Below are 24,090 nucleotides of genomic sequence, written 5' to 3'. Positions count from 1 at the left end.
CTTAAAGAACTTTCACAATACCTAATACATTGTAGGTAATAAACAAATACTTATTGAATGAATGAGTACAAGACAGACAACAAGACATTGTTAAAATGGTAACAGAACAATTTGTAATGATACCTGAAGTTTCTTTGTCTCCTTGTCTCTATGTACTATGTTTTCTGAGGGAATCAGTGTTTTTATCTTTCACAAGAGTTTTCAAAATGTGTATTTTACATTTTTTCTTCCATAGTACTAATCAACAGGGTCCATTTTCAGATATGTTGGCTAACCAGAATCCATAGTACTCATAGCATAAAGATCGATTGACTGAGGATAAAGGTGATAAAGGTGGGAAGGGAAAGCAAAGTGTCTGAATGGAGAAAGGAATTGCCTCGGGTGAGGTGGAGGGGCTATGGGAGTGATGCTGACAGATGACAGGATTATTCCGCGACTTGCAGAATGAGGAGGGAGAAACTCCGGTTCATTTATTCTTTAAACATTTTCTGATTCGTTTTTATGTGCCAGACAAAGTGTTGGGAGTCAAGGTCACAAAGCTTCCGTGGAATCTTCAAAATATCCACATACTTGATTGTATTAGTTTTCTATTGCTATCTTAACCAAAAAATTACTTCGTGGCTCAAAATGACAAAAAAGGTCAGAAGGGTGACAAGTCTCTGGGCTAAAATATAGAGGTTGGCAAGATCTTTTCCTTTCTGGAGGCTCTAGGGAAGAAACTGTTTCCTTGCCTTTCCCAGTTTCTAGAGGCTGCCTGCATTCCTTGGTTCATGACCCCCTTCCTCTGTCTTCAAAGCCAGCAACTTTACATCTCTCTGACCTTTCTTCAGTCACATCTCTTTATCTCTCTCTGACTGAAAGAAAAAAGCTGGGAAAACTGGCTTAAAACCAGGAAAGTTTCTCTGCTTGTAAGGACTCATATGATTAGATTGGACTCACCAGGATCATTTCTCTATCTCAAGGTCCTTAACCTTAATCATATCTACAAAGTCAGTTTGGCTACACCAGGTAACATTCACAACTTCCAGGGATTAGGACATGGACATCTTTGGGGGCTGTCATTCTTCCTACCACAGGATCAGACATGAACGACCAACTAAGTGTAAATGATAGGTCATTTGATAGACCGAGCTCCAGAATAAAAGAAGACCTAACATAGGCCAAGAACTGGGGAACAGATCACTGAGCCAGGGTAGAAAAATGGAGGATTTCAAGCAGTAAATAAGAACAAAGGCATCCAAGATACAAAAAATAGCTTGAGCAAACGATCTATTTGTTTTTAATTTTATATTGGAGTATAGTTAATATTGTGTTAGTTTTAGATACACAGCAAAGTGATTCAGTTATACATATAAATGTATCTATTGCTTTTCAAGCTCTTTTCCCATTTAGGTGATTACAGAATATTGAGTAGAGTTCCCTGTGCTATACAGTAGGTCCTTGTTGATTATTTATTTTAAATATAGCAGTGTGTACATGTCATTCCCAAACTCCCTGTCTATCCCTCCCTCTGCCCCTGCTTCCCCCCCAGTAACCATAAGTTCATTCCTGAAGTATGTCTGTTTCTGTATTGTAAATTAGTTCATTTGTATCATTTTTTAGATTCCACTATAAGTGATATCATATGATATTTGTCTTTCTGTCTGACTTACTTCACTTACTATGATAATCTCCAGGTCCATCCATGTTGCTGCAAATGGCACTATTTCATTCTTTTTTATGGCTGAGTAACATTTCATTGTATATATGTACATCTGCTTTATACATTCTTTTGTTGATGGACATTCGGTTGCTTCCATGTCTTGGCTATTGTAAATAGTGCTGCAGTGAACATTGGGGTGCATGTATCTTTTCGAAGTATGGTTTTCTCCAGATATATCCCCAGGAGTGGGATTGCTGGATAACATGGTAGCTCTATTTTTAGTTTTTTAAGGAACCTCCATACTGTTCTCCATAGTGGCTGCACCAATTTACATTCCCAACAACAGCAGTGTAGGAAGGTTCCCTTTTCTCCACACCCTCTCCAGCATTTATTCCTTGTAGACTTTTTGATAATGGCCGTACTGACTGGTGTGAGGTGATATCTTATTGTAGTTTTGATTTGTATTGCTCTAATAATTCGTGATGTTGAGCATCTTTTCATGGGCCTCTTGGCCATCTGTATGTATTCTTTGGAGAAATGTCTATTTAGGTTTTCTGCCCATTTTTGGATTGGGTTGTTTGGAGGTTTTTTTTGATATTGAGCCTTATGAGCTGTTTGTAAATTTTGGAGACTAATCCCTTGTCAGTCACATTGTCTGCAAATATTTTCTCCCATTGTGAGGGTTGTCTTTTGTCTATGGTTTCCTTTGCTGTGCAAAAGCTTTTGAATTTAATTAGGTCCCATTTGTTTATTTTTGTTTTCATTTCCATTACTCTAGTAGGTGGATCAAAAAAGATCTTGCTGGGATTTATGTCAGAGTGTTCTGCCTGTGTTTTCCTGTAAGAGTTTTATAGTGTTCAGTCTTACATTTAGGTCTTTAATCCATTTTGAGTTTATTTTTGTGTATGGTGTTAAAGAATGTTCTAATTTCATTTTTTTTACACTTTTCCCAGCACCATTTATTGGAGAGTCTGTCTTTCCTCAATTATATAGTCTTGCCTCCTTTGTTGTAGATTAATTGACCATAGGTACATAGTTCTGACTTGCATTTCCCTGATGATTAGAGATGTTGAGCATCTTTACATGTACCTTTTGGTCATCTATATGTCTTCTTTGGAAAAATGGCTATTCAGATCTTCTACCATTAAGGGCTATTGCGAATAAAGCTGCTATGAAGTTTTGTCATTGTGGAAAAAACACATAACATTTACCATCTGAACCATTTTTAAGTGTACAGTACAGCAGTGTTAACTATATGCCCATTGTCATGCAACACATCTCTAGGACTTCTTTGTCTTGCAAAACTGACACACTATTAAACAACTTCCATTTTCCCCTCCCCCCAGCTCCTGGCAACCACCATTCTACTTTCTAAGAGTTTGAGTACTTCAGATACATCAAATAAGTGGAATCATACAGTATTTGCCTTTTTGTGACTGGCTTACTTCATTTGGTAGAACGTTTTTTGTCAAGGCTTATCCTGTTGTAGCATGTGACAAAATTTCTACCTTTTTTATGGCTAATATTTCATTGTATGTGTATACCGCATTTCTTTATCCATTCCTCTGACAATGGACATCTAGGTTGCCTCCACCTCTTGGCTATTGATGCTTCGATGACTATAAATGTGAAATTATCTCTTCAAGATCCTATTTTGAGTTATCTTGCATATATACCCACAAGTGGAATTTCTGGATCATATGGTAATTCTATTTTTAATTTTTGGAGGAACCTAACTCTTTTATACAGGTTTTTACTTTGTGAACACAAGCACTCAATTTTCTTTAATGTACACCAAGGAGTGGAGTTGCCAAGTTATAGGAAAGTCGTATGTCTTACTTTATAAAAAAAAAAATTCCAAACTGCTTTCCAAAATGGCCATACCATTTTTCATTCCCACCATCAATGAATGACAGTTTTGTATCCTCACCTGCACTTTGTATAATTGGTCCTTATAGATTTAGCCTTTCTAGTGGGTATGTAGTGATAGTCCATTGTGCTTTCGAATTTTCTCCAAAGAGCCATATTTATGTCCAGATCAGGTCTTCTTGGAACATACCCTCCCTTCCTTCTGTTTGGAATACTTAGCTAGTCTTCCTTCTCTTCTCACTGACCCTTCACTGGCCTTCCCATTGTCTTCCAACTTACCTTTTAGATCTCATATCAAATACACTTCCTCTTCTTGGACAAAATTAGATCAGGTCCATCTGTTATACTGTATACTGTCTCCCTATATTTCAACTACCTAGAACACAGCCAGGGTGCATCACAGACACTCAGTAATTATTTCTTCAATCAATGAAAACTTCAGTAATCTGGGGAATGCCAGCATTGGTGGAGATGTGGGGCTCTGGAGCTCTCATAGCTGTGGGAAGGTAAACTATGGCAGCATTCTGAAAAACAGTTTACTGTGGGAAGGTAAACTATGGCAGCAAACTGAAAAGCAGTTTACTACCATTTTTAGTATACACAAAACATATAACCTGGTAATCTTGCTCCCAGGAATGTATATTGAAGATATTCTCATCTAGAGTAATTAGAAGACATGTACTAAGAAGTTCACTACCGCTTCTTCGTGGTGGGTAGAGAGGAGGAGTCAAACCCAGTGTGCATTATGGGAAGAACAAATGGTTACAATGGGGTGAAGGTACACCATGGAGGAGATGACATGTAGCACTTGGCCACTACAGACTAGATAAACATAACTGCTTACAGTGATGTTTATGTAATAACTAACTACACTACTGGGTGAGAGAAGTAAGCAACAGAAATGATACATGTGTGTATAAAGATAAAATAAAAATACATGCTCATAAAACAATAACATATAGCTTTAAAGAACACCCTATGAACAGATAACATACATAACAGGAATTAGCTCTCTGTTGCCTCCCTCTTGCGAGAGGACCAGAATCACATCTAACTGCTGAACAATCATCAACAGGAAGACACTGGAACTCACCAAAAAAGATACTCCACATCCAAAGACAAAGGAGAAGCCACAATGAGACAGTAGGAGGGGCGCAATCACAATAAAATCAAATCCAAAACTGCTGGGGGGGGTGACTCACAAACTGGAGAACACTTGTACCACAGAAGTCCACCCACTGGACTGAAGGTTCTGAGGCCCACTTTAGGCTTTCCAACCTAGGGGTCCAGCAACAGGAGGAGGAATTCCTAGAGAATCAGACCTTGAAGGCTAGCAGGATTTGACTGCAAGAATTTGACGGGACTGGGGGAAACAGAGACTACACTCTTGTAGGGCACACACAAAGTAGTGTGTGCATCGGGACCTAGGGGAAGGAGCAGTGACCCCATAGGAGACTGAACCAGACGTACCTGCTAGCGTTGGAGGGTCTCCTGCAGAGGCCAGGGGTGGCTGTCTCTCACCGTGAGGAAAAGAACACTGGCATCAGAAGTTCTGGGAAGTACTCCTTGGGGTGAGCCCTCCCAGAGTCTGTCATTAGCCCCACCAAAGAGCCCAGGTAGGCTCCAGTGTTGGGTAATCTCAGGCCAAACAACCAACAGGGAAGGAACCCAGCCCCACCCATCAGCAGACAAACAGATTTAAGTTTTACTGAGCTCTGCCCACCAGAGCAACAGCCAGCTCTACCCACCACCAGTCCCTCCCATCAAGCCTCTTAGATAGTCTCATCCACCAGAGAGCAGACAGCAGAAGCAAGAAGAACTACAATCCTGCAGCCTGTGGAACAAAAACCACATTCACAGAATGACAGACAAGATGAAAACGCAGATGGCTATATACCAGATGAAGTAACAAGGTAAAACCCCAGAAAAATAATTAAATGAAGTGGAGATAGGCAACCTTCCAGAAAAAGAATTCAGAATAATGACAGTGAAGAGGATCCAGGACCTCGGAAAAAGAATGGAGGCAAAGATCGAGAAGATGCAAGAAATGTTTAACAAAGACCTAAGAAGAATTAAAGAACAAACAAACAGAAATGAACAATACAATAACTGAAATGAAAACTACACTAGAAGGAACCAATAGCAGAATAACTGAGGCAGAAGAACGGATAAGTGACCTGGAAGACAGAATGGTTGAATTCACTGCTGCAGAACAGAATAAAGAAAAAAGAATGAAAAGAAATGAAGACAGCCTAAGACACCTCTGGGACAACATTAAACGCAACAACATTCGCATTATAGGGATCACAGAAGGAGAAGAGAGAGAGAAAGGACCCGAGAAAATATGTGAAGAGATTATATTGGAAAACTTCCCTAACATGGGAAAGGAAATAGCCACACAAGTCCAGAAAGCACAGAGAGTCCCATACAGGATAAACCCAAGGAGAAACACAGCGAGACACATAGTAATCAAATTGAAAAAAATCAAAGGCAAAGAAAACTTACTAAAAGCAGCAAGAGAAAAACAACAAATAACATACAAAGGAAAACCCATAAGGTTAACAGCTGATTTCTCAGCAGAAACTCTACAAGCCAGAAGGGAGTGGCATGACATATTTAAAGTGATGAAAGGGAAGAACCCACAACCAAGATCACCCACAAGGAGCTCATTCAGATTCGACAGAGAAATCAAAAGCTTTACAGACAAGCAAAAGCTAACAGAATTCAGCACCACCAAAACAGCTCTACAACAAATGCTAAAGGAACATCTCTAAGTGGGAAACAAAAGAGAAGAAAAGGACCTACACAAACAAACCCAAAACAATTAAGAAAATGGTAATAGGAACATACATATCAATAATTACCTTAAATGTGAATGGATTAAATGCTCCAACCAAAAGACACAGGCTCACTGAATGGATACAAAAACAAGACCCATATATATGCTGTCTACAAGAGACCCACCTCTTGTAGGGACACATACAGACTGAAAGTGAGGGGACAGAAAAAGTTATTCCATGCAAATGGAAATCAAAAGAAAGCTGGAGTAGCAATACTGATATCAGATAAAATAGACTTTAAAGAATGTTACAAGAGACAAGGAAGGACACTACATAATGATCAAGTGATTAATCCAAGAAGAAGATATAACAATTATAAATATATATGCACCCAACATAGCACCTAAATCCACAAAGCAACTGCTAACACCGATAAAAGAGGAAATCGACAGTAACACAATAATAGTGGGGGATTTAACACCTCACTTACACCAATGGACAGATCATCCAAACAGAAAATTAATAAGGAAACACAAGCTTTAAATGACACAATAGGCCAGATAGATTTAATTGATACTTATAGGACATTCCATCCAAAAACAGCAGATTACACTTTCTTCTCAAGTGTGCACGGAACATTCTCCAGGATAGATCACATCATGGGTCACAAATCAAGCCTCAGTAAATTTAAGAAAACTGAAATTGTATCAAGCACCTTTTCTGACCACAACGCTATGAGATTAGAAATCAGTTACGGGAAAAAAACCGTAAAAAACACAAACATATGGAGGCTAAACAACACGTTACTAAATAACCAAGAGATCACAGAAAAAGTCAAAGAGGAAATCAAAAAATACCTAGAGACAAATAACAATGAAAACACGACCATCCAAAACCCATGGGATGCAACAAAAGCAGTTCTAAGAGGGAAGTTTATAGCAATACAAGCCTACCTGAAGAAACAAGAAAAATCTAAAACAATCTAACCTTACACCTAAAGGAACTAGAGAAAGTAGAACAAACAAAACCCAATGTTAGCAGAAGGAAAGAAATCATAAAGATCAGAGTAGAAATACATGAAATAGAAACAAAGAAAACAATGGCAAAGATCATTAAAACTAAAAGCTGGTTGTTTGAGAAGATAAACAAAATTGATAAACCATTAGCCAGACTCATCAAGACAAAGAGGGAGAGGACTCACGTCAATAAAATAAGAAATGAAAAAGAAGTTACAACAGACACCACAGAAATACAAAGCATCATGAGAGATTACTACAAGCAACTCTATGCCAATAAAATGGACAACCTGGAAGAAATGGACAAATTCTTAGAAAGGTATAACCTTCCAAGACTGAACCAGGAAGAAATAGAAAATATGAACAGACCAATCACAAGTAATGAAATTGAAATTGTGATTAAAAATCTTCCAACAAAGTCCAGGACCAGATGGCTTCACAGGTGAATTCTATCAAACATTTAGACACAAGCTAACACCTATCCTTCTCAAACTCTTCCAAAAAATTGTGGAGGAAAACTCATTCTGTGAGGCCACCATCACCCTGATACCAAAACCAGACAAAGTTACTACAAAAAAAGAAAATTACAGACCAGTATCACTTGATGAATATAGATGCTGCAAAAATCCTCAACAAAATACTAGCAAACAGAATCCAACAACACATTAAAAGACTCATACACCATGATCAAGTGGGATTTATCCCAGGGATGCAAGGATTCTTCAATATATGCAAATCAATCAGTGTGATACACCATATTAACAAACTGAAGAATAAAAACCATATGATCATCTCAATAGATGCAGAAAAAGCTGTTGACAAAATTCAACACCCACTTATGATAAAAACTCTCCAGAAAGTGGGCATAGAGGGAACCTACCTCAACATAATAAAGGCCATATAAAACAAACCCCCAGCAAACATCATTCTCAATGGTGAAAAACTGAAAGCATTTCCTCTAAGACCAGGAACAAGACAAGGATATCCACTCTCACCACTATTATTCAACATAGTTTTGGAAGTCCTAGCCACGGCAGTCAGAGAAGAAAAAGAAATAAAAGGAATACAAATTGGAAAAGAAGAAGCAAAACTGTCACTGTTTGCAGATGACATGATACTATATATACAGAATCCTAAAGATGCCACCAGAAAACTACTAGAGCTAATCAATGAATTTGGTAAAGTTGCAGGATACAAAATTAATGCACAGAAATCTCTTGCATTCCTATACACTAATGATGAAAAATCTGAAAGAGAAATTAAGGAAACACTCCCATTTGCCACTGCAACAAAAAGAATAAAATACCTAGGAATAAACCTACCTAGGGAGACAAAAGACCTGTATGCAGAAAACTATAAGACACTGATGAAAGAAATTAAAGGTGATACCAACAGATGGAGAGATATACCATGTTCTTGGATTGGAAGAATCAATATTGTGAAAATGACTATACTACCCAAAGCAATCTACAGATTCAATGCAATCCCTATCAAATTACCAACGGCATTGTTTACAGAACTAGAACAAAAAAACCTTAAAATTTGTATGTAGACACAAAAGAACCCGAATAGCCAAAGCAGTCTTGAGGGAAAAAAACAGAGCTGGAGGAATCAGACTCCCTCACTTCAAACTATACTAGAAAGCTACAGTAATCAAGACAATATGATACTGGCACAAAAACAGAAATATAGATCAATGGAACAGGATAGAAAGCCCAGAGATAAACCCACGCACCTATGGCCAACTAATCTATGACAAAGGAGGCAAGGATATACAATGGAGAAAAGACAGTCTCTTCAATAAGTGGTGCTGGGAAAACTGGACAGCTACATGTAAAAGAATGAAATCAGAACATGCCCTAACACCATACACAGAAATAAACTCAAAATGGATTAGAGACCGAAACGTAAGACCGGACACTATCAAACTCGTACAGGAAAACATAGGAAGAACACTGTTTGACATAAATCATAGCAAGATCTTTTTTGATCCACCTCCTAGAGTAATGGAAGTAAAACCAAAAATAAACAAATGGGACCTAATGCAACTTAAAAGCTTTTGCAAAGCAAAGGAAACTACAAACAAGACAAAAAGACAACCCTCACAATGGGAGAAAATATTTGCAAATGAATCAACGGACAAAGGATTAATCTCCAAAATGTATAAACAGCTCATGTGGCTCAATATTAAAAAAACAAACAAGCCAATCCAAAAATGGGCAGACCTAAATAGACATTTCTCCAAAGAAGACATACAGATGGCCAAGAAGCACATGAAAAGCTGCTCAACATCACTATTAGAGAAATGCAAATCAAAACTACAATGAGGTATCACCTCACACCAGTCAGAATGGGCATCATCAGAAAATCTACAAACAACAAATGTTGGAGAAGGTGTGGACCAAAGGGAACCCTCTTGCACTGTTGATGGGAATGTAAATTGATACAGCCACTATGGAGGAGAGTATGGAGATTCCTTAAAAAATTAAAAATAGAATTACCATATGACCCAGCAATCCCACTCCTGGTCATATATCCAGAGAAAACCATAATTTAAAAAGACACATGCACCCCAATATTCATTGCAGCACTATTTACAATAGCCAGGTCATGGAAGCAACCTAAATGCCCATCAACAGATGACTGGATAAAGAAGATGTGGTACATATATACAATGGACTATTACTCAGCCATAAAAAGGAACGAAATTGGGTCATTTATAGAGGCATGGATGAATCTAGAGACTGTCATACAGAGTGAAGTAAGAAAGTGAAAAACAAATATCATATATTAATGCATAAATGTGGAACCTAGAAAAATGATACAGATGAACCGGTTTGCAGGGCAGAAATTGAGATACAGATGTAGAGGACAAACGTATGGACACCAAGGGGGGAAAGCAGTGGGGGTGTGGGGTGGTGGTGGGATGAATTGGGAGATTTGGATTGACATATATACACTAATATATATATAATGGATAAAAGAACCTGCTGTATAAAATAAATAAAATTCAAAAAAAATTCCCCTCTGTGAACCTATGAAACTAGAAAATAATCAATACTAAAAATTAAAATGTTTTCACTGAAAAAACAAACAAACAAATAGGAATTAGATTGCTTGCGAAAGTATAGGGATTAAATTAAATCAATAAACCAAGAGGAAATGTGTCTTTAAAAATAATGTTGTTGGGCTTCCCTGGTGGCTCAGTGGTTGAGAGTCTGCCTGCCGATGCAGGGGACACGGGTTCGTGCCCCGGTCCAGGAAGATCCCATGTGCCGCAGAGCAGCTGGGCCCGTGAGCCATGGCCGCTGAGCCTGCACGTCCGGAGCCTGTGCTCCACAACGGGAGAGTCCACAACAGTGAGAGGCTGGCGTACCGCAAAAAAAATAAAATAAAAAATAATAATAGGGCTTCCCTGGTGGCGCAGTGGTTGAGAGTCCGCCTGCCGATGCAGGGGACGCGGGTTCGTGCCCCGGTCCGGGAAGATCCCACATGCCGCGGAGCGGCTGGGCCCGTGAGCCATGGCCGCTGGGCCTGCGCGTCCGGAGCCTGTGCTCCGCGGCGGGAGAGGCCACAGCATTGAGAGGCCCGTGTAACGCAAAAAAAAAAAATAATAATAATAATAATAATAGCATTATTAATATAAATTAACAGATACTGCTTTAAAAATCATAGGAAATGAAATATCCCTTTAAGGGAAAATACAAGAATATAATTTTATGTTATATCTTATCTCAAATTCTTTCTTTCTGCTTTTTATTTTTGCAAATTATCTAAACTACTATGACTTCTGGACCTAACTGATCCTTCCCTTAATATATGAAATCTTTGCCCTTCATCAATAAAGGACCATCTATGTTCACTTCTACTTGCTATAGTAGAACTTTGTGTCTTTCAGTCAGCTGAACTATTGTACTATTTATCTTTGAATGTTTTATTTTACATTTATTCCTGACCTTCCTATGTCTCTACCTCACCTAACTGCAAAAGGAATTAAATCCAAATATTGAAGATTATCTCTCCCCTTCACCCCGCCCTTTCCAGAGCTGTGTTTTTGTTAATCAAGATAACCTTGGTATCTGTCTATAAATGATTGAAGTGGGGAGCCCCCCACATTTCAAGAGTACTGCTTCTCTTTCACCCAAAACAGCCATTAAAGGGTCATCCCTGACCAGTTCACTTTCTAAGTGTTTCATGAAGATAACTTCTTAAATTAACTTAAAAAAATATGTAGACATTTAACAGTTACCTAGGGACAGGGATTAAGTAAAGATAATACTAAATCCACTGAGAACTATGGATATGAGAACACCCAGAAAGCAGGTCATGGATTATTATTTCAGTTTTAAAGAGAAAACTGAGAATCTAGGGACGATGACTTGCTCAAAGTTAAATTTTAAAAATGGCAGAGTTGGGACCTAAATACATCTACCTTGTGAAATCTACCTTGAAATCCAGGATATTTTCCAACTTGCCATACTAGTAATAAAACTTCTGTATTGCAAGACACTGAGAGATTTGGCTGGTTATGTGTATTTGTTTCATTAGAATGTAGCAGCAGTTAATTAACTATTTTCCAAAGAAGTGGTTAATATGAAATGACTTTGAGGGGAGGAAAGCAAAGAGAAGCATCTGATGGAAAGCTTTATATTGTACCTGAAAGTCCCCATGTTTGAAGAGAAGTTCCATTTTGCAGTGAATGGTTTGTGCTAAAGACACTTTGCTTACCTCCTCAAAGCCTAAGATGGATGTCTGGAGAATGCACAGGCACTTACCACTGCCTCTGAAATTCCAGCCACAATTGAGTCCTGGATGTGGGAGGAAGATCATCTTGCTGTGGCTTTGGGTTAGAAGTAGGAGAATTCAGATGGAGGGAGTATCAACACCAAGACGGTAGAACAGGAGAACTGAGCCTCTATCCCCACACAAAGACCTGCCAGAAGAGAGTAGGATGATATATTCAAAGTGCTGAAAGAAAAAAACTGCCAACCGGACTACTTTACCTGGCAAGGTTTTCCTTTAGAAATTAAGGTGAGATAAAAAGACTTTCCCAAACAAACAAAAAAAGTTGAAGTAGTTCATCACAAGACTTTCCTTACAATAAGTGCTGAAAGGAGTCCTTCAAGCTGAAAAGAAAGTATGATAACTACTAACATGAAAACATATGAAAATGTACAACACACTGGCAAAGGTAAGTATATAGTCAGATTCAGAATACTCTAATAGTATAATATGGTGATGTGTTAAACACTTAACTCTAGGATAAAGGTTAAAGGACAGAAGTATTTTAAATAGCTACAGCTACAGTAATTTGTTCATGGATACACAATATTAAAAAAAAAATCATGACATCAAAAACAAACTATAGGGCTTCCCTGGTGGCGCAGTGGTTGAAAATCTGCCTGCCGATGCAGGGGACACAGGTTCGAGCCCTGGTCTGAGAAGATCCCACATACCGCGGAGCAACTAGGCCCATGAGCCACAACTACTGAGCCTGCGTGTCTGGAGCTTGTGCTCCGCAACAAGAGAGCCCGCGACAGTGAGAGACCTGTGCGCTGCAATGAAGAGTGGCCCCCGCTCACCACAACTAGAGAAAGCCCTCGCACAGAAACGAAGACCCAACACAGCCAAAAATAAATAAATAAATAAAATTTAAAAAAACAAACTATAACACACCATTGTAAAGCAATTATACCCCAATAAAGATGTTAAAAAAAATACTATAGACAGGAGGAGTAAAAGGGTAGAGTTTTGTATGCAATTAAAGTTAAGTTGTTGTCAGCTTAAAATTAGACTGTTATATCTATTATATGTTTCAAGTAAGCCTCGGGGTAACCACAAAGCAAAAACCTATGGTAGGACTTCCCTGGTGGCGCAGTGGTTAAGAATCCCCCTGCAAATGCAGGGGACACGGGTTCAAGCCCTGGTCCGGGAAGATCCCACACGCTGCTGAGCAACTAAGCCCATGCACCACAACTACTGAGCCTGGGCTCTAGAGCCCACAAGCCACAACTACTGAGCCCACATGCTACAACTACTGAAGCCCGTGAGCCTAGAGCCTGTGCTCTGCAACAAGAGAAGCCACTGTGATGAGAAGCCCGTGCACTGCAACAAAGAGTGGCCCCCACTCGCTGCAACTGGAGAAAGCCCGCGAGTAGCAATGAAGACCCAATGCAGCCAAAAATAAATAAATAAATTGATTAAAAAAAATAAAAAAGAACCTATGGTAGATAGGTAGAGATAAAGAGAAGGGAATTAAAGCATACCACTATGGAAAGTCATCAGTTTAAAAGGAAGACATTAAGAGAGGAAGAAATGAACAAAGTAAGTACAAAACAGCAAGAAAACAATTAACAAAGTGGCAATAGTAAGTTGCTAACTATCAATAATTATTTTAAGTGAAAATGGCTCCAAGTGAAGGTATGGAAATGGATATTCCATGCAAATAGAAAACAAAATAGAGCAGGAGTAGCTATACTTATATCTGGAAAAAAATAGACTTTAAGTCTAAACTGTAACAAGAAACAAAGAAGGTCATTATGTGGTGATAAAGGGATCAATTCATTAAGAGGATATGATAATTTTAAACACATATACACCCAACATCCGAGCATCTAAATACATTAAGCAAATACTAACAGATCTGAAGGGAATAATATAGATAATAGTACAATAATAGTAAGGCACTTGAATACCACACTTTCTACAATGGATAGATTATCCAGGCAGAAAATCAATAAGGAAACATTGGACTGGATTATACTTTATATCAGATAGACCTAACAGGCATATACAGAACATTCCATGCAACAGCAGGAAAATACCTATTCCTCTCAAGTGCACACAGAACATTCTCTAGGATAGGTCATATGTTAGGTCACAGAACAAGTCTTAGCGAATTTTAGAAGAGTGAAATCATACTAAGTATCTTTGATGACCACAGTGGTGTGAAATTAGAAATCAGTAACAGAAGGAAAATTGGAAAATTCACAAATGTGTGGAAACTAAACAACACATTCCTGTATAACTAATGGATCAAAGAGGAAATCAAAGAGAATCAAAAGTTATCTTGAAACACACAAAAATGGACACACAGCATAACAAAACATGGGATGCAGCAAAAGCAGTGCTGAGGCAAATTTAGAGCAATAAATGCATACATTAAAAAAAACCCTCTAATAAACAACCTAACTTTACAGCTTAAGGAACTAGAAAATGAATAACAAACTAACCCCAAAGTTAGGATAACAAAAATCAGAGCAGAAAGAAATGAAATAGATAATAGAAAAGCAATAGAAAAGATCAACAAAACTAACAGTTGGTTTTTTAAAAAGATTTTAAAAATTGACAAACCTTTAGACTTACCAAGAAAAAAAGAGAGAGGACTCAAATAAATAAAATTATAAATGAAAGAGAAGACATTATAGCTGATACCACACAAATACAAACCATCACAAGAGACTACTATGAACAATTATATGCCAACAAATTGGACAACCTATAAGAAATGAGTAAGTTCCTAGAAGCATACAACCTACCAAGACTAAACATGAAAAAATAGAAAATCTGAACATACCAATAATGAGTAAGAAGATTGGATCAGTAAACCAAAACCTCTCCAAAAAGAAAAGCCCAGTCCCAGATGGTTTCACTGGTGAATTCTTCCAAACATTTAAAGAAGAATTAACACCAGTTCTCAAACTCATCCAAAAAATTGAAAGCCCGCCCTCACTCCCCACCCAAAAACTGGTGTCTGAGAGACATTACCTGTCATAGCTGCCTTTTCACAAGGTCGCACCTCCCAGACTCACCATGGGACTTGGGGCAAGTGACAATCCTGCTTTCTGGTCATCTGTTTCTGTTTGCTTTTTTTTTTTGGCTGCATCAGGTCTTAGTTGTGGCATATGGGCTCTTCATTGAGATGCGCGGGCTTTTCTCTAGTTGTAGCACATGGGCTTCTCTCTAGTTGTGGCACGTGGGTTCCAGAGCGCTTGAGCTCTGCAGTTTGTGGCACACGGGCTCTCTAGGTGTGGCGTGCAGGCTCAGTAGTTGCGGCACTTGTGGCGCGCAGGCTTAGTTGTCCCACAGCATGTGGGATCTTAGTTCCCTGACCAGGGACTCATCATTTGTATCTGAATATCTGATTTACTGATTTAGGGAATCTATCACTCCTAAACTCATTTTATGCAGCCACTACCCTGATACCAAAGCTAGATAAGGATACTGCAAGAAAAGAAAACTATAGGCCAATATCCCTGATGAACATAGATACAATAATCCTCAGCAAAATACTAGCAAACCAATTTCAACAGCACATTAAAAGGATCATACACCATGAGCAAGTGGGATTTATCCCTGGGAGCGAGGGTGGTTCAACATATGCAAATCAATGAATGTGATACACCACATTAATGAAATAAAAGATAAAAATCATTGTCTTTTCAATAGATGCATAAAAAGCAGCAGACAAAATTCAACATTCTTTCATAATAAAAACTCTCAACCAAATTGGGTATAGAAGGAACATACTTCAACATAATAGAAGCCATATATGACAAACCCACAGCTAACATCATTCATACTCAACAGTAAGAAGCTGAAAGATTTCCCTGTAAGATGAGAAATAAGACAAGGGTTTCTTAACATGATCCTGTACTTGTATGTAAAAAATCCTAAAGACTCCACCAAAAAAAAAAAATGGCTAGTAATAATAAATGAATTCAGTAAACTTTCAGGATAAAAACTAAGATCTATATACCAAAAACAGTAAGATCTGATGAAACAAATTGAAGAAGACACAAATAAATGGAAAGACAGTCCACATTCATGTATCAGAAGAGTTAATATTGTTAAAACATCCACACTATTCAAAGTCACTGATAGGTTCAATGCAATCCCTCTCAGAATTCCAATGGCATTTTTCACAGAAATAGAAAAAAAATCCTAAAATTCAGTGGGATTACCAAAGACCCTGAATAGCCATAGCAATCTTGAGCAAGAACAAAGCTGGAGGCTTCACACATCCTTAGTTCAAATATTACAAAGCTGTAGTAATCAAGAGTATGGCATTGGCATAAAAACAGACACATAGACCAATGGAACAGAATTGAGAGCCCAGAAATAAACCCTCACATATATTGTCAACTAATATTTGACAAGGGAGTCAAGAATACTCAATGGGCTAACAATAATCTCTTTGATAAATGGTGTTGGGAAAACTGGACATTTATTCATATGCAAAAGAAAGAAACTGGACCCCTACCTTATACCACTCACAAAAATTAACTGGAAATGTATTAAGAGCTTAAATGTAAGAATTGAAACTATAAAACTCTTAGAAGAAAACAAAGAAAAAAAGCTCCTTGACTTTGGTCTTCACAATTAATTTTTTGGATATGACAACAAAAGAAAAAGCAACAAAGGCACAAATAAGCAAGTGCTGCGGCTTCCCTGGTGGCACAGTCGTTAAGAATCCACCTGCCAATGCAGGGGATACAGGTTCGAGCCCTGGTCCGGGACGATTCCACATGCTGTGGAGCAACTGGGCCCGTGCGCCTCAACTGCTGAGCCTGCGCTCTGGAGCCCGTGAGCCACAACTGCTGAGGCCCGCATGCCTGGAGCCCACTCTCCGCAACAGGGGAGGCCACCACAGTGAGAGGCCCGTGCACCGCAACAGAGAGTAGCCCCTGCTCGCCACAACTGGAGAAGGTCCGCGTGCAGCAACGAAGACCCAACATGGCCAAAAATTAAAAATAATAATAAATAACTAAATTTATTAAAAAATAAAAGCAAGTGCAATGACATCAAACTAAAAACTTTTGCACAGCCAAAGAATCAACAAAGTGAAAAGGCAACCTATGAAATACAAGAAAATATTTGCAAACCATATATCTGATAAGGGGTTAATATCCAAAGTATATATGGAGCTCATACAATTCAATAGCAATAAATAAGTGAATAAATTAACTTAATTTAAAAATAGGAAAAGGGGGGCTTCCCTGGTGGCGCAGTGGTTGGGAGTCCGCCTGCCGATGCAGGGGATGCGGGTTCGTGCCCCGGTTCGGGAGGATCCCACATGCCGCAGAGCGGCTGGGCCCGTGAGCCGTGGCTGCTGGGCCTGCGCGTCCGGAGCCTGTGCTCCGCAGCGGGGCAGGCCACAGCAGTGAGAGGCCCGCATACCGCAAAAAAAAAAAAAAAAATAGGAAAAGGACCAGAATAGATATTTTTCTAAAGAAGACATACAAATAGCCACAGGTACATGGGAAGGTTCTCAACATCACTAATCATCAGGGAAATGCAAAGCAAAACCACACCGAGATATCACTTCACATGTGCTAAAACAGCTTGCATCAAAAAGACAAGAGATAACAAATTAGTGAGGGTACGGAGAAAGCGATCTATTTGCACTGTTGATGGGAATGTGAATTGATGCAGCTGCTATGGAAAACAGTATGGAGGTTCCTCAAGAAAGTAAAAGCAGAACTACCATGTGATCCAATAATCCCACTTCTGGGTATATATCCAAAGAAAACAAAATCACTATCTTGAAGAGGTATCTGCACGCTCATGTGCACTGCAGCACTAGTTACAATAGCCAAGACAAGGAAACCACCTCGGCGTCCAGTGACAGATGAATCGACAAAGAAAATGTGGTATATACATACAACAGAACATTATTCAGCCATGAAAAAGAAGGCTCAACGTGGGTGAAACTTGAGAGCATTATGCTGAGACAGAGAAAGAGAAATACAATATGATCTCACTTATACGTGAAATCTAAAAACATTGAACTCTCTATATGAGATGATGGATGTTAACTAAACCTATTGTGGTAATCATTTCACAATACATGTAAGTCAGACTATCATGCTGTACACCTTAAACTGATACAGTGAGGTTTGTCAATTATTTACAATAAAACTGGAAAAACAGTTGTTGAACTCATAGAAACAGTAGATTGATGGTTAACAGGGGCTGGGAGATAGAGGAGATGGAATGATGTTGGTCAAAAGGTACAAGCTTCCAGATGTATATCCATCTGATATACAGCATGATTACTACAGCTAACAATACTGTATTGTATACTCAAAATTTGCTATGAGAGTAAATCTTAAATGTTCTCATCGTAACAACAAAAATGGTAGTTACGGGAAGTGAAGGATATATTATTGTGGTAAACATTTCACAATATATATGTGTATCAAATCGTCACATTGCCTTAAACTTATACAATGTTATATGCCGATTGTATCTCAATAAAGTTTGGAAAAAGTAAATAGGAGAATTCAGTCTCCATTGGAGTATCTAGTTTGAGGATTCTATACCTGTATAATCCACATATTCTCAAATGTAAATAAGTTTGCATGTTTACGTATAAATCAGTTTAGTTACTTAAATGTTTTCCTTAATTTAAAATTTTTCTTGTGGGAATGCTGATAATTTTAGTTTGGAAAGATTTTAATAGAGTATGACTCATTTAAATAGCTTTTATCTTATATAGCAGCTCTAAACACTTTCTCACAACCTCCTTATCCAGTATACTGTTGGACAGGCTATAACTTCCTAAGAATTTTTTTTTAAGTATTCCACATGGACTCATTTGGAACTCTCTCCTTTTAGTAATGTTAAATAATGAATACCTAATATTTCTCATTCTTTAGAGGATGCATTAAAATCTTTTTTATTACTGTTCCATGGATAAAATCTTTCAGTGTTTTAAATTTATTATAAAAATGCTAAATTAAAATGGCAACTACCTTATTTGTAGATACACAGAAGTCTTGGTTTTTTCTTTATATATCTATAAAATAACATGGCTAAATTGTTCATTTTTCTTCATTAACAACAGTGTTCTAGATATAGCAGTTTGTTCTAAGAGAAAAGTAATTCATTATAGAATACTGGCAAGTAGAAAAACAGTATGAAAAAGAAAATTTAAACCACCTACCTATTATTCCACCACCCAGAGAGAACTATCTTCCCAATATTGCATTTCCTTATGGTAGCACAGGCATAACTCTGTACCTGTGTACCATTCAACACAGTTTTATACATATGTTAGATGATGAGGGGACAAATCCAGAGTTAAATAACTACTGCCTCATAGTGTGTATTGTTTAGAAGTCCATTTCATCTCCTTTATTTTTTTTAACCTTCACTAATTCTGTAAGGAACATCTTTTTTCCTCACGGGTTTTAAACATGAAACCACAGCTTCACAGAAGTATAGTTACAACATTCGCAGTTGCAACATTAGCAAATCGCAGAGCCCAGACTCATACTCAATTCTCCCGGCATCTCAAACCCCAGCGTTCTTCCATCAGCAATCCAGCTACCTCATGCATTTGGATTCCTGCTACAATTTGTCCTTTTGACTAAATTAAAAATCATTCTAAAAGTTTGCCTTAAAACACCCTCAGAGTGTTACTAAATTAAGGCTAAATCTCAAGTATAAATTTTCAAGCAATTAGTTTTGGTTTTGCCAGAGCAGAACACCCCTCAGATGATGCCGAATAAAAACTATTTACACACTACCATAGTGCGTTTCTTGTAAAAACGTTGGGTCTGTAGCAGTGATTTGCTAATCAGATTCAGAATTTGATTTGAAATGCCTCCGGCAGGCAGCCAATCCAGTTATGAAAGAACAGAAGCAAAAAAACCAGAGCCCTGGTGAGTCTCCTCCAGAAGCTAGCTGGGTCCTTTGCTCTCGTTAGCAAACTGGTTCCATAGGAAATCACTGTAATTGCTCCTAAAATAAAATATCATAGTTAATTTTTTCAATAAATTATTGGACTGTACTAGACACAAAACATGTACATTTTGGAATCTAGAGTTATAAAATATTCTGACATGTTTTAATATAAACAGGAACATTTCCAATGATTGCTTGGATCGAAAATGTTTTTCCACTTGACATTTGTTTATACTTCCTAGGAAAGAAAGTCTATTTATGGATAACGGAATAACACAAATAAACATCAGAGAGAGCTGAAAAATCAGCTTTGATTATGCATGAAAATCTACAATGTCATTGTGTACTCTTATGCTGTATTCTGATTGCCTGTTTATTTTTACAGAACTGCTGGCGAGCCTATGGAAGAGGAGCCAGCCTTGTGAAGCGCCAAGTCCTCCCCAGCCTTCCCCACCCCCGATATTTCCTGTGTGTGACATCATTGCATATCCCCCCGCCACCCCAGCACCCTCAGACATGTCTTGTCTGCTGCCTGGGTGGCACAGATTCCATGGAACATAAACACTGGGCACAAAATTCTGAACAGCAGCTTCACTTGTTCTTTGGATGGACTTGAAAGGGCATTAAAGATTCCTTAAAAGTAACCGCTATGATTCTAAAGTTACAGTAAACCACGATTGGAAGAAACTGCTTCCAGAGTGCTTTTAATATGCTGGGTGACCCACTCCCAGGCCCAAAGTATGAACTAGAAACACCCAGTACAACGTTAGATACTGTTAATTACAGATGGTATGACAGCCAGCGAAATTTTGGGCAAAACCTGAGAAATCTCATTCCTGACATTCTGATCAGTTTTTTTATTGGGAACTTTTTCGTCACACAGTCTTAAATTGTTTACAGGATTTGCTTTCAGCTATGAAAGGATAGCAATTCCCGACAGATCACGGGGTTTTTTTTTTTGTTTTGTTTTGTTTGTTTTTGGCCTTTGTTTTAACATATGGTTCAACTCTTGCTAGGAAGAGTCCAAGATGGAGGAACGAGGATGAGGCTTTTTTCAGTGGAATAAACCACAGTGTATCTCAAAGTCCAATGCCAAAGCAACCTCACACATTTTATGTAATGGTGCAATATTTTATATCACATTTTTTGAGAAAAATTACCCTGTTTCCCTAACATCCCTCTCTGTGTTCTCACACACAGGAGATTTGCAGTTGATTTAGGATGAAGTCTCCTTCCTCCCTCATACATCCCTTGCTCTGGTGACAGTAGCTCTGAGCATATGTTCCATGGAGGATTTTCAGTGTCTTTGAAAAGTGCATAACTTTTCAAAGGCCATCTTAATTTGTTCCAAATCTATCAAGAACTTATTCTCTCACTTTTATTTTTCTGCTTTCCATCACTTCCTTTCTTCTTGCCTTTCATCCTTCCTTCCTACAAAAAAAAAGACGAGGATTACCCATAATCTCCCCAATTACTCAGGAGCTTTGAGGACTCAGTTTATTTTCTTGCTTCCCAGGTTAACACAGCTGCTTGGTCTGATGTGTTCTTTTAGCTGTAAAACCATTGAGGGCTTAAACAATGTTACTGAATTTTCTAGATCTTTGAAATGTGTTAATGAAGGCATTGCTTATTTGAAGTCACCTTGAATTGAGTTATCCTTGAAGTTGTGCCTTCACGTGAAAAAAACAACACGAACTTTAACCTTTACACATGTTGCCTTAGTGTTAAAGGCTAAAAATATAGGACATTTATTTCTGAGATTAAAAGCAACTTACTAAATATAAGTAGGTTATCCCCTTACCTCTCCAACTTCTATTTCAATGTATAACTCAGACACCTAAAGACACTGATATAGAATACCTCGCAGTATTTAATATCTGACAATGCTTTCAAAAGAGTTGATGTTTCTTTTTATATATTTTCCTAACTCAAAGGATATATTAAAGCCATAAGTGAAGATTGTCATGCTTTTATTCAAAAATCTGAAAGAAACCTTAATTAAAACAAGGTTTTAGGGAAGGCCATGATATGAAAGATATGGGACAATATGGTTTTAGTTAAAGAGGACTCCAACCTGTAAATCAAAGATGAAAGATTTCACTCAAGTACAATTATATAACTCCCTTTTGTTATACAGTCAGACCATATTTTTCATGCATTTGGTTTTTTTAGGATTACCATTTTAATTTTAAAGACTTTTATTACATATACAAAAATGGCTCAATACTTGGTTTAACATCTTAGAAATTTGAGACACCCTTTGAAATAGGAAATCTGAAATGGAATGTAACTCAGTATTAGTTAAAAAATTACTTTCATTGCATAAGGGTAAGGTCAATCTAGATTCACAATAGTAATGAATTTTTTCCATGAGATTTTTAGAGAAATTCATGCCAATCATATTTGCTAGCTCTTGTTGTTTTTGCTGTAATTACTTGAGGAGATTTTACTTAAGGAAACCAAAGGCTTAAAAACAGAAGACAACCCCCACCCTTTAAAAAGGAAAGCTATAACATACGGTAAGTGGAAACATAATTGTGACTTTTTAAAATCAACTTTTTATTTAATTATTTAAAATCAATAATTACAATTCTCCATTATTCCTCTCAGTCCTCCCAGATAGTTTTTAGATTTTGAATAAGAAAATGAAACAGTATAATGCAAACATACTAATTTACTGAAGTTTCCTGCAGTTATTTTACCACATACTTAGGCATAGCCATCAATCTGATAAAGCCAAATCAGTAGGACATCTCCAAGGTTATTTAGATTTAAAATATGACACATTAATGAGTTAATCACACATCCTTCCAAGTGATATGGTACCCAATTGGTTGCAGTTAGAGTCTTTAGGATACATACAGAGACAGATAAACTATGGAGAGGATTAATCACAGCTGAATGTAGTTGTAAGAACAGAATGCCAGCGCTTTTTGATTATATCGTTACAAGATGTAATGTAGCCCTCAGGGACAGAATGGAGGCTTTTGGAGAATATCAACACTTCTTTTGAAATAGAACAGTACTTTTTAAAAGGGTAGTTTCACTTGGTATAGTTTTCTTCACTTATACATTTAATTTTTATTGCTCACAATAGTTCCCTGTAAGAGTCTGTTAGAAAAACTCCTCTTTAAGCATTACCAATAATATATCTCTTTCTGATCCATGCTTTGAAGGATAATCACATAGGCTTTCTCACAATCTCATAATAACTCATATATGAGGAATAAAAATAAAGGTTTTTGAGAACTCTATAACTAAACAATGCCAGGACTTTAATAAGATTGGATAATAAGTCCAAAAAGAAAACGTAAGAAAATTTTCTGTTATATAGTACAATCTGGGGTTGTATATTACATTGAAAACCAGACAGTTTTATTAAATAGTAAGTAAAATGGACCTCAAATGGTAATAGAGGCTATTTAATCATTGCTTAGTAAATGAGAACATCTTGAGATGAAACATTTTAAAATATTTTAACAAATTTACAACAGTGGAGACAGAAGTCAGCTTTTGGAGAAAACAGAGATACTTATGAAAAACTATTGTAAATCGCATTTCCATTATCAATTGTAGGAACTGAAATCTTGCCTTCAGTTTTGACTGTAACGCTTTGCAAAATTCTCCCACACCTCTCACTGGCAACATGGTAGATTTAAAAGCAGGACAACATCTCCTCACAGGAACATTTCAGAAACTATAGGGCTGGTCTTGCCCAACAATTCAGTACTGTCCTATTTCCAAAGGTCATTCTCATAGCTTTGTGGATTTACTAGGTTTCTTTACAGATTCCATATGGAAGTAAAATAAAATGATCAGTGGAAGTTCTCCTGGGAGAAAATTTCTCTCCAATCAGCACTTTTATACTTATTTTTTGTCCTAGCATTTATGTTTAAGACAATTTATTTAAATATTTTTTACTGTTGATCTTTAGAAAGTTTACTCTCAGTTTGTCTCAGTGGAACTATTAAATGCCTAATAACCACAAAAACAAACAAGCCAAAGTTTTCTGTCTTAAAAGTGATTCATTCGGAGCTTGAAATAATCACTCTGTCAAGAGTTGGACATTGTCACTTCTAGCAGCATCTATCTT

General features: G+C 37.6%; 1 protein-coding gene across 1 annotated transcript in view; it reads left to right on the top strand.

The window, feature by feature from the left end:
* Positions 1–23,489, top strand: part of HDAC9 (histone deacetylase 9) — a 580,466-nt gene extending 556,977 nt beyond the window's left edge. The window contains exon 26 of the mRNA XM_065883429.1: positions 20,383–23,489. Within this exon, the coding sequence (XP_065739501.1) occupies positions 20,383–20,422 (40 nt within the window). The 3' untranslated portion in view covers positions 20,423–23,489. The remainder of the gene's footprint in view (positions 1–20,382) is intronic.
* Positions 23,490–24,090: the final 601 nt, after the last annotated feature.

Source organism: Phocoena phocoena, chromosome 9, assembly GCF_963924675.1.
Source record: "Phocoena phocoena chromosome 9, mPhoPho1.1, whole genome shotgun sequence".
Classification (NCBI taxonomy): Eukaryota; Metazoa; Chordata; class Mammalia; order Artiodactyla; family Phocoenidae; genus Phocoena; species Phocoena phocoena.
This window is presented reverse-complemented; position numbering and strand designations above follow the sequence as displayed.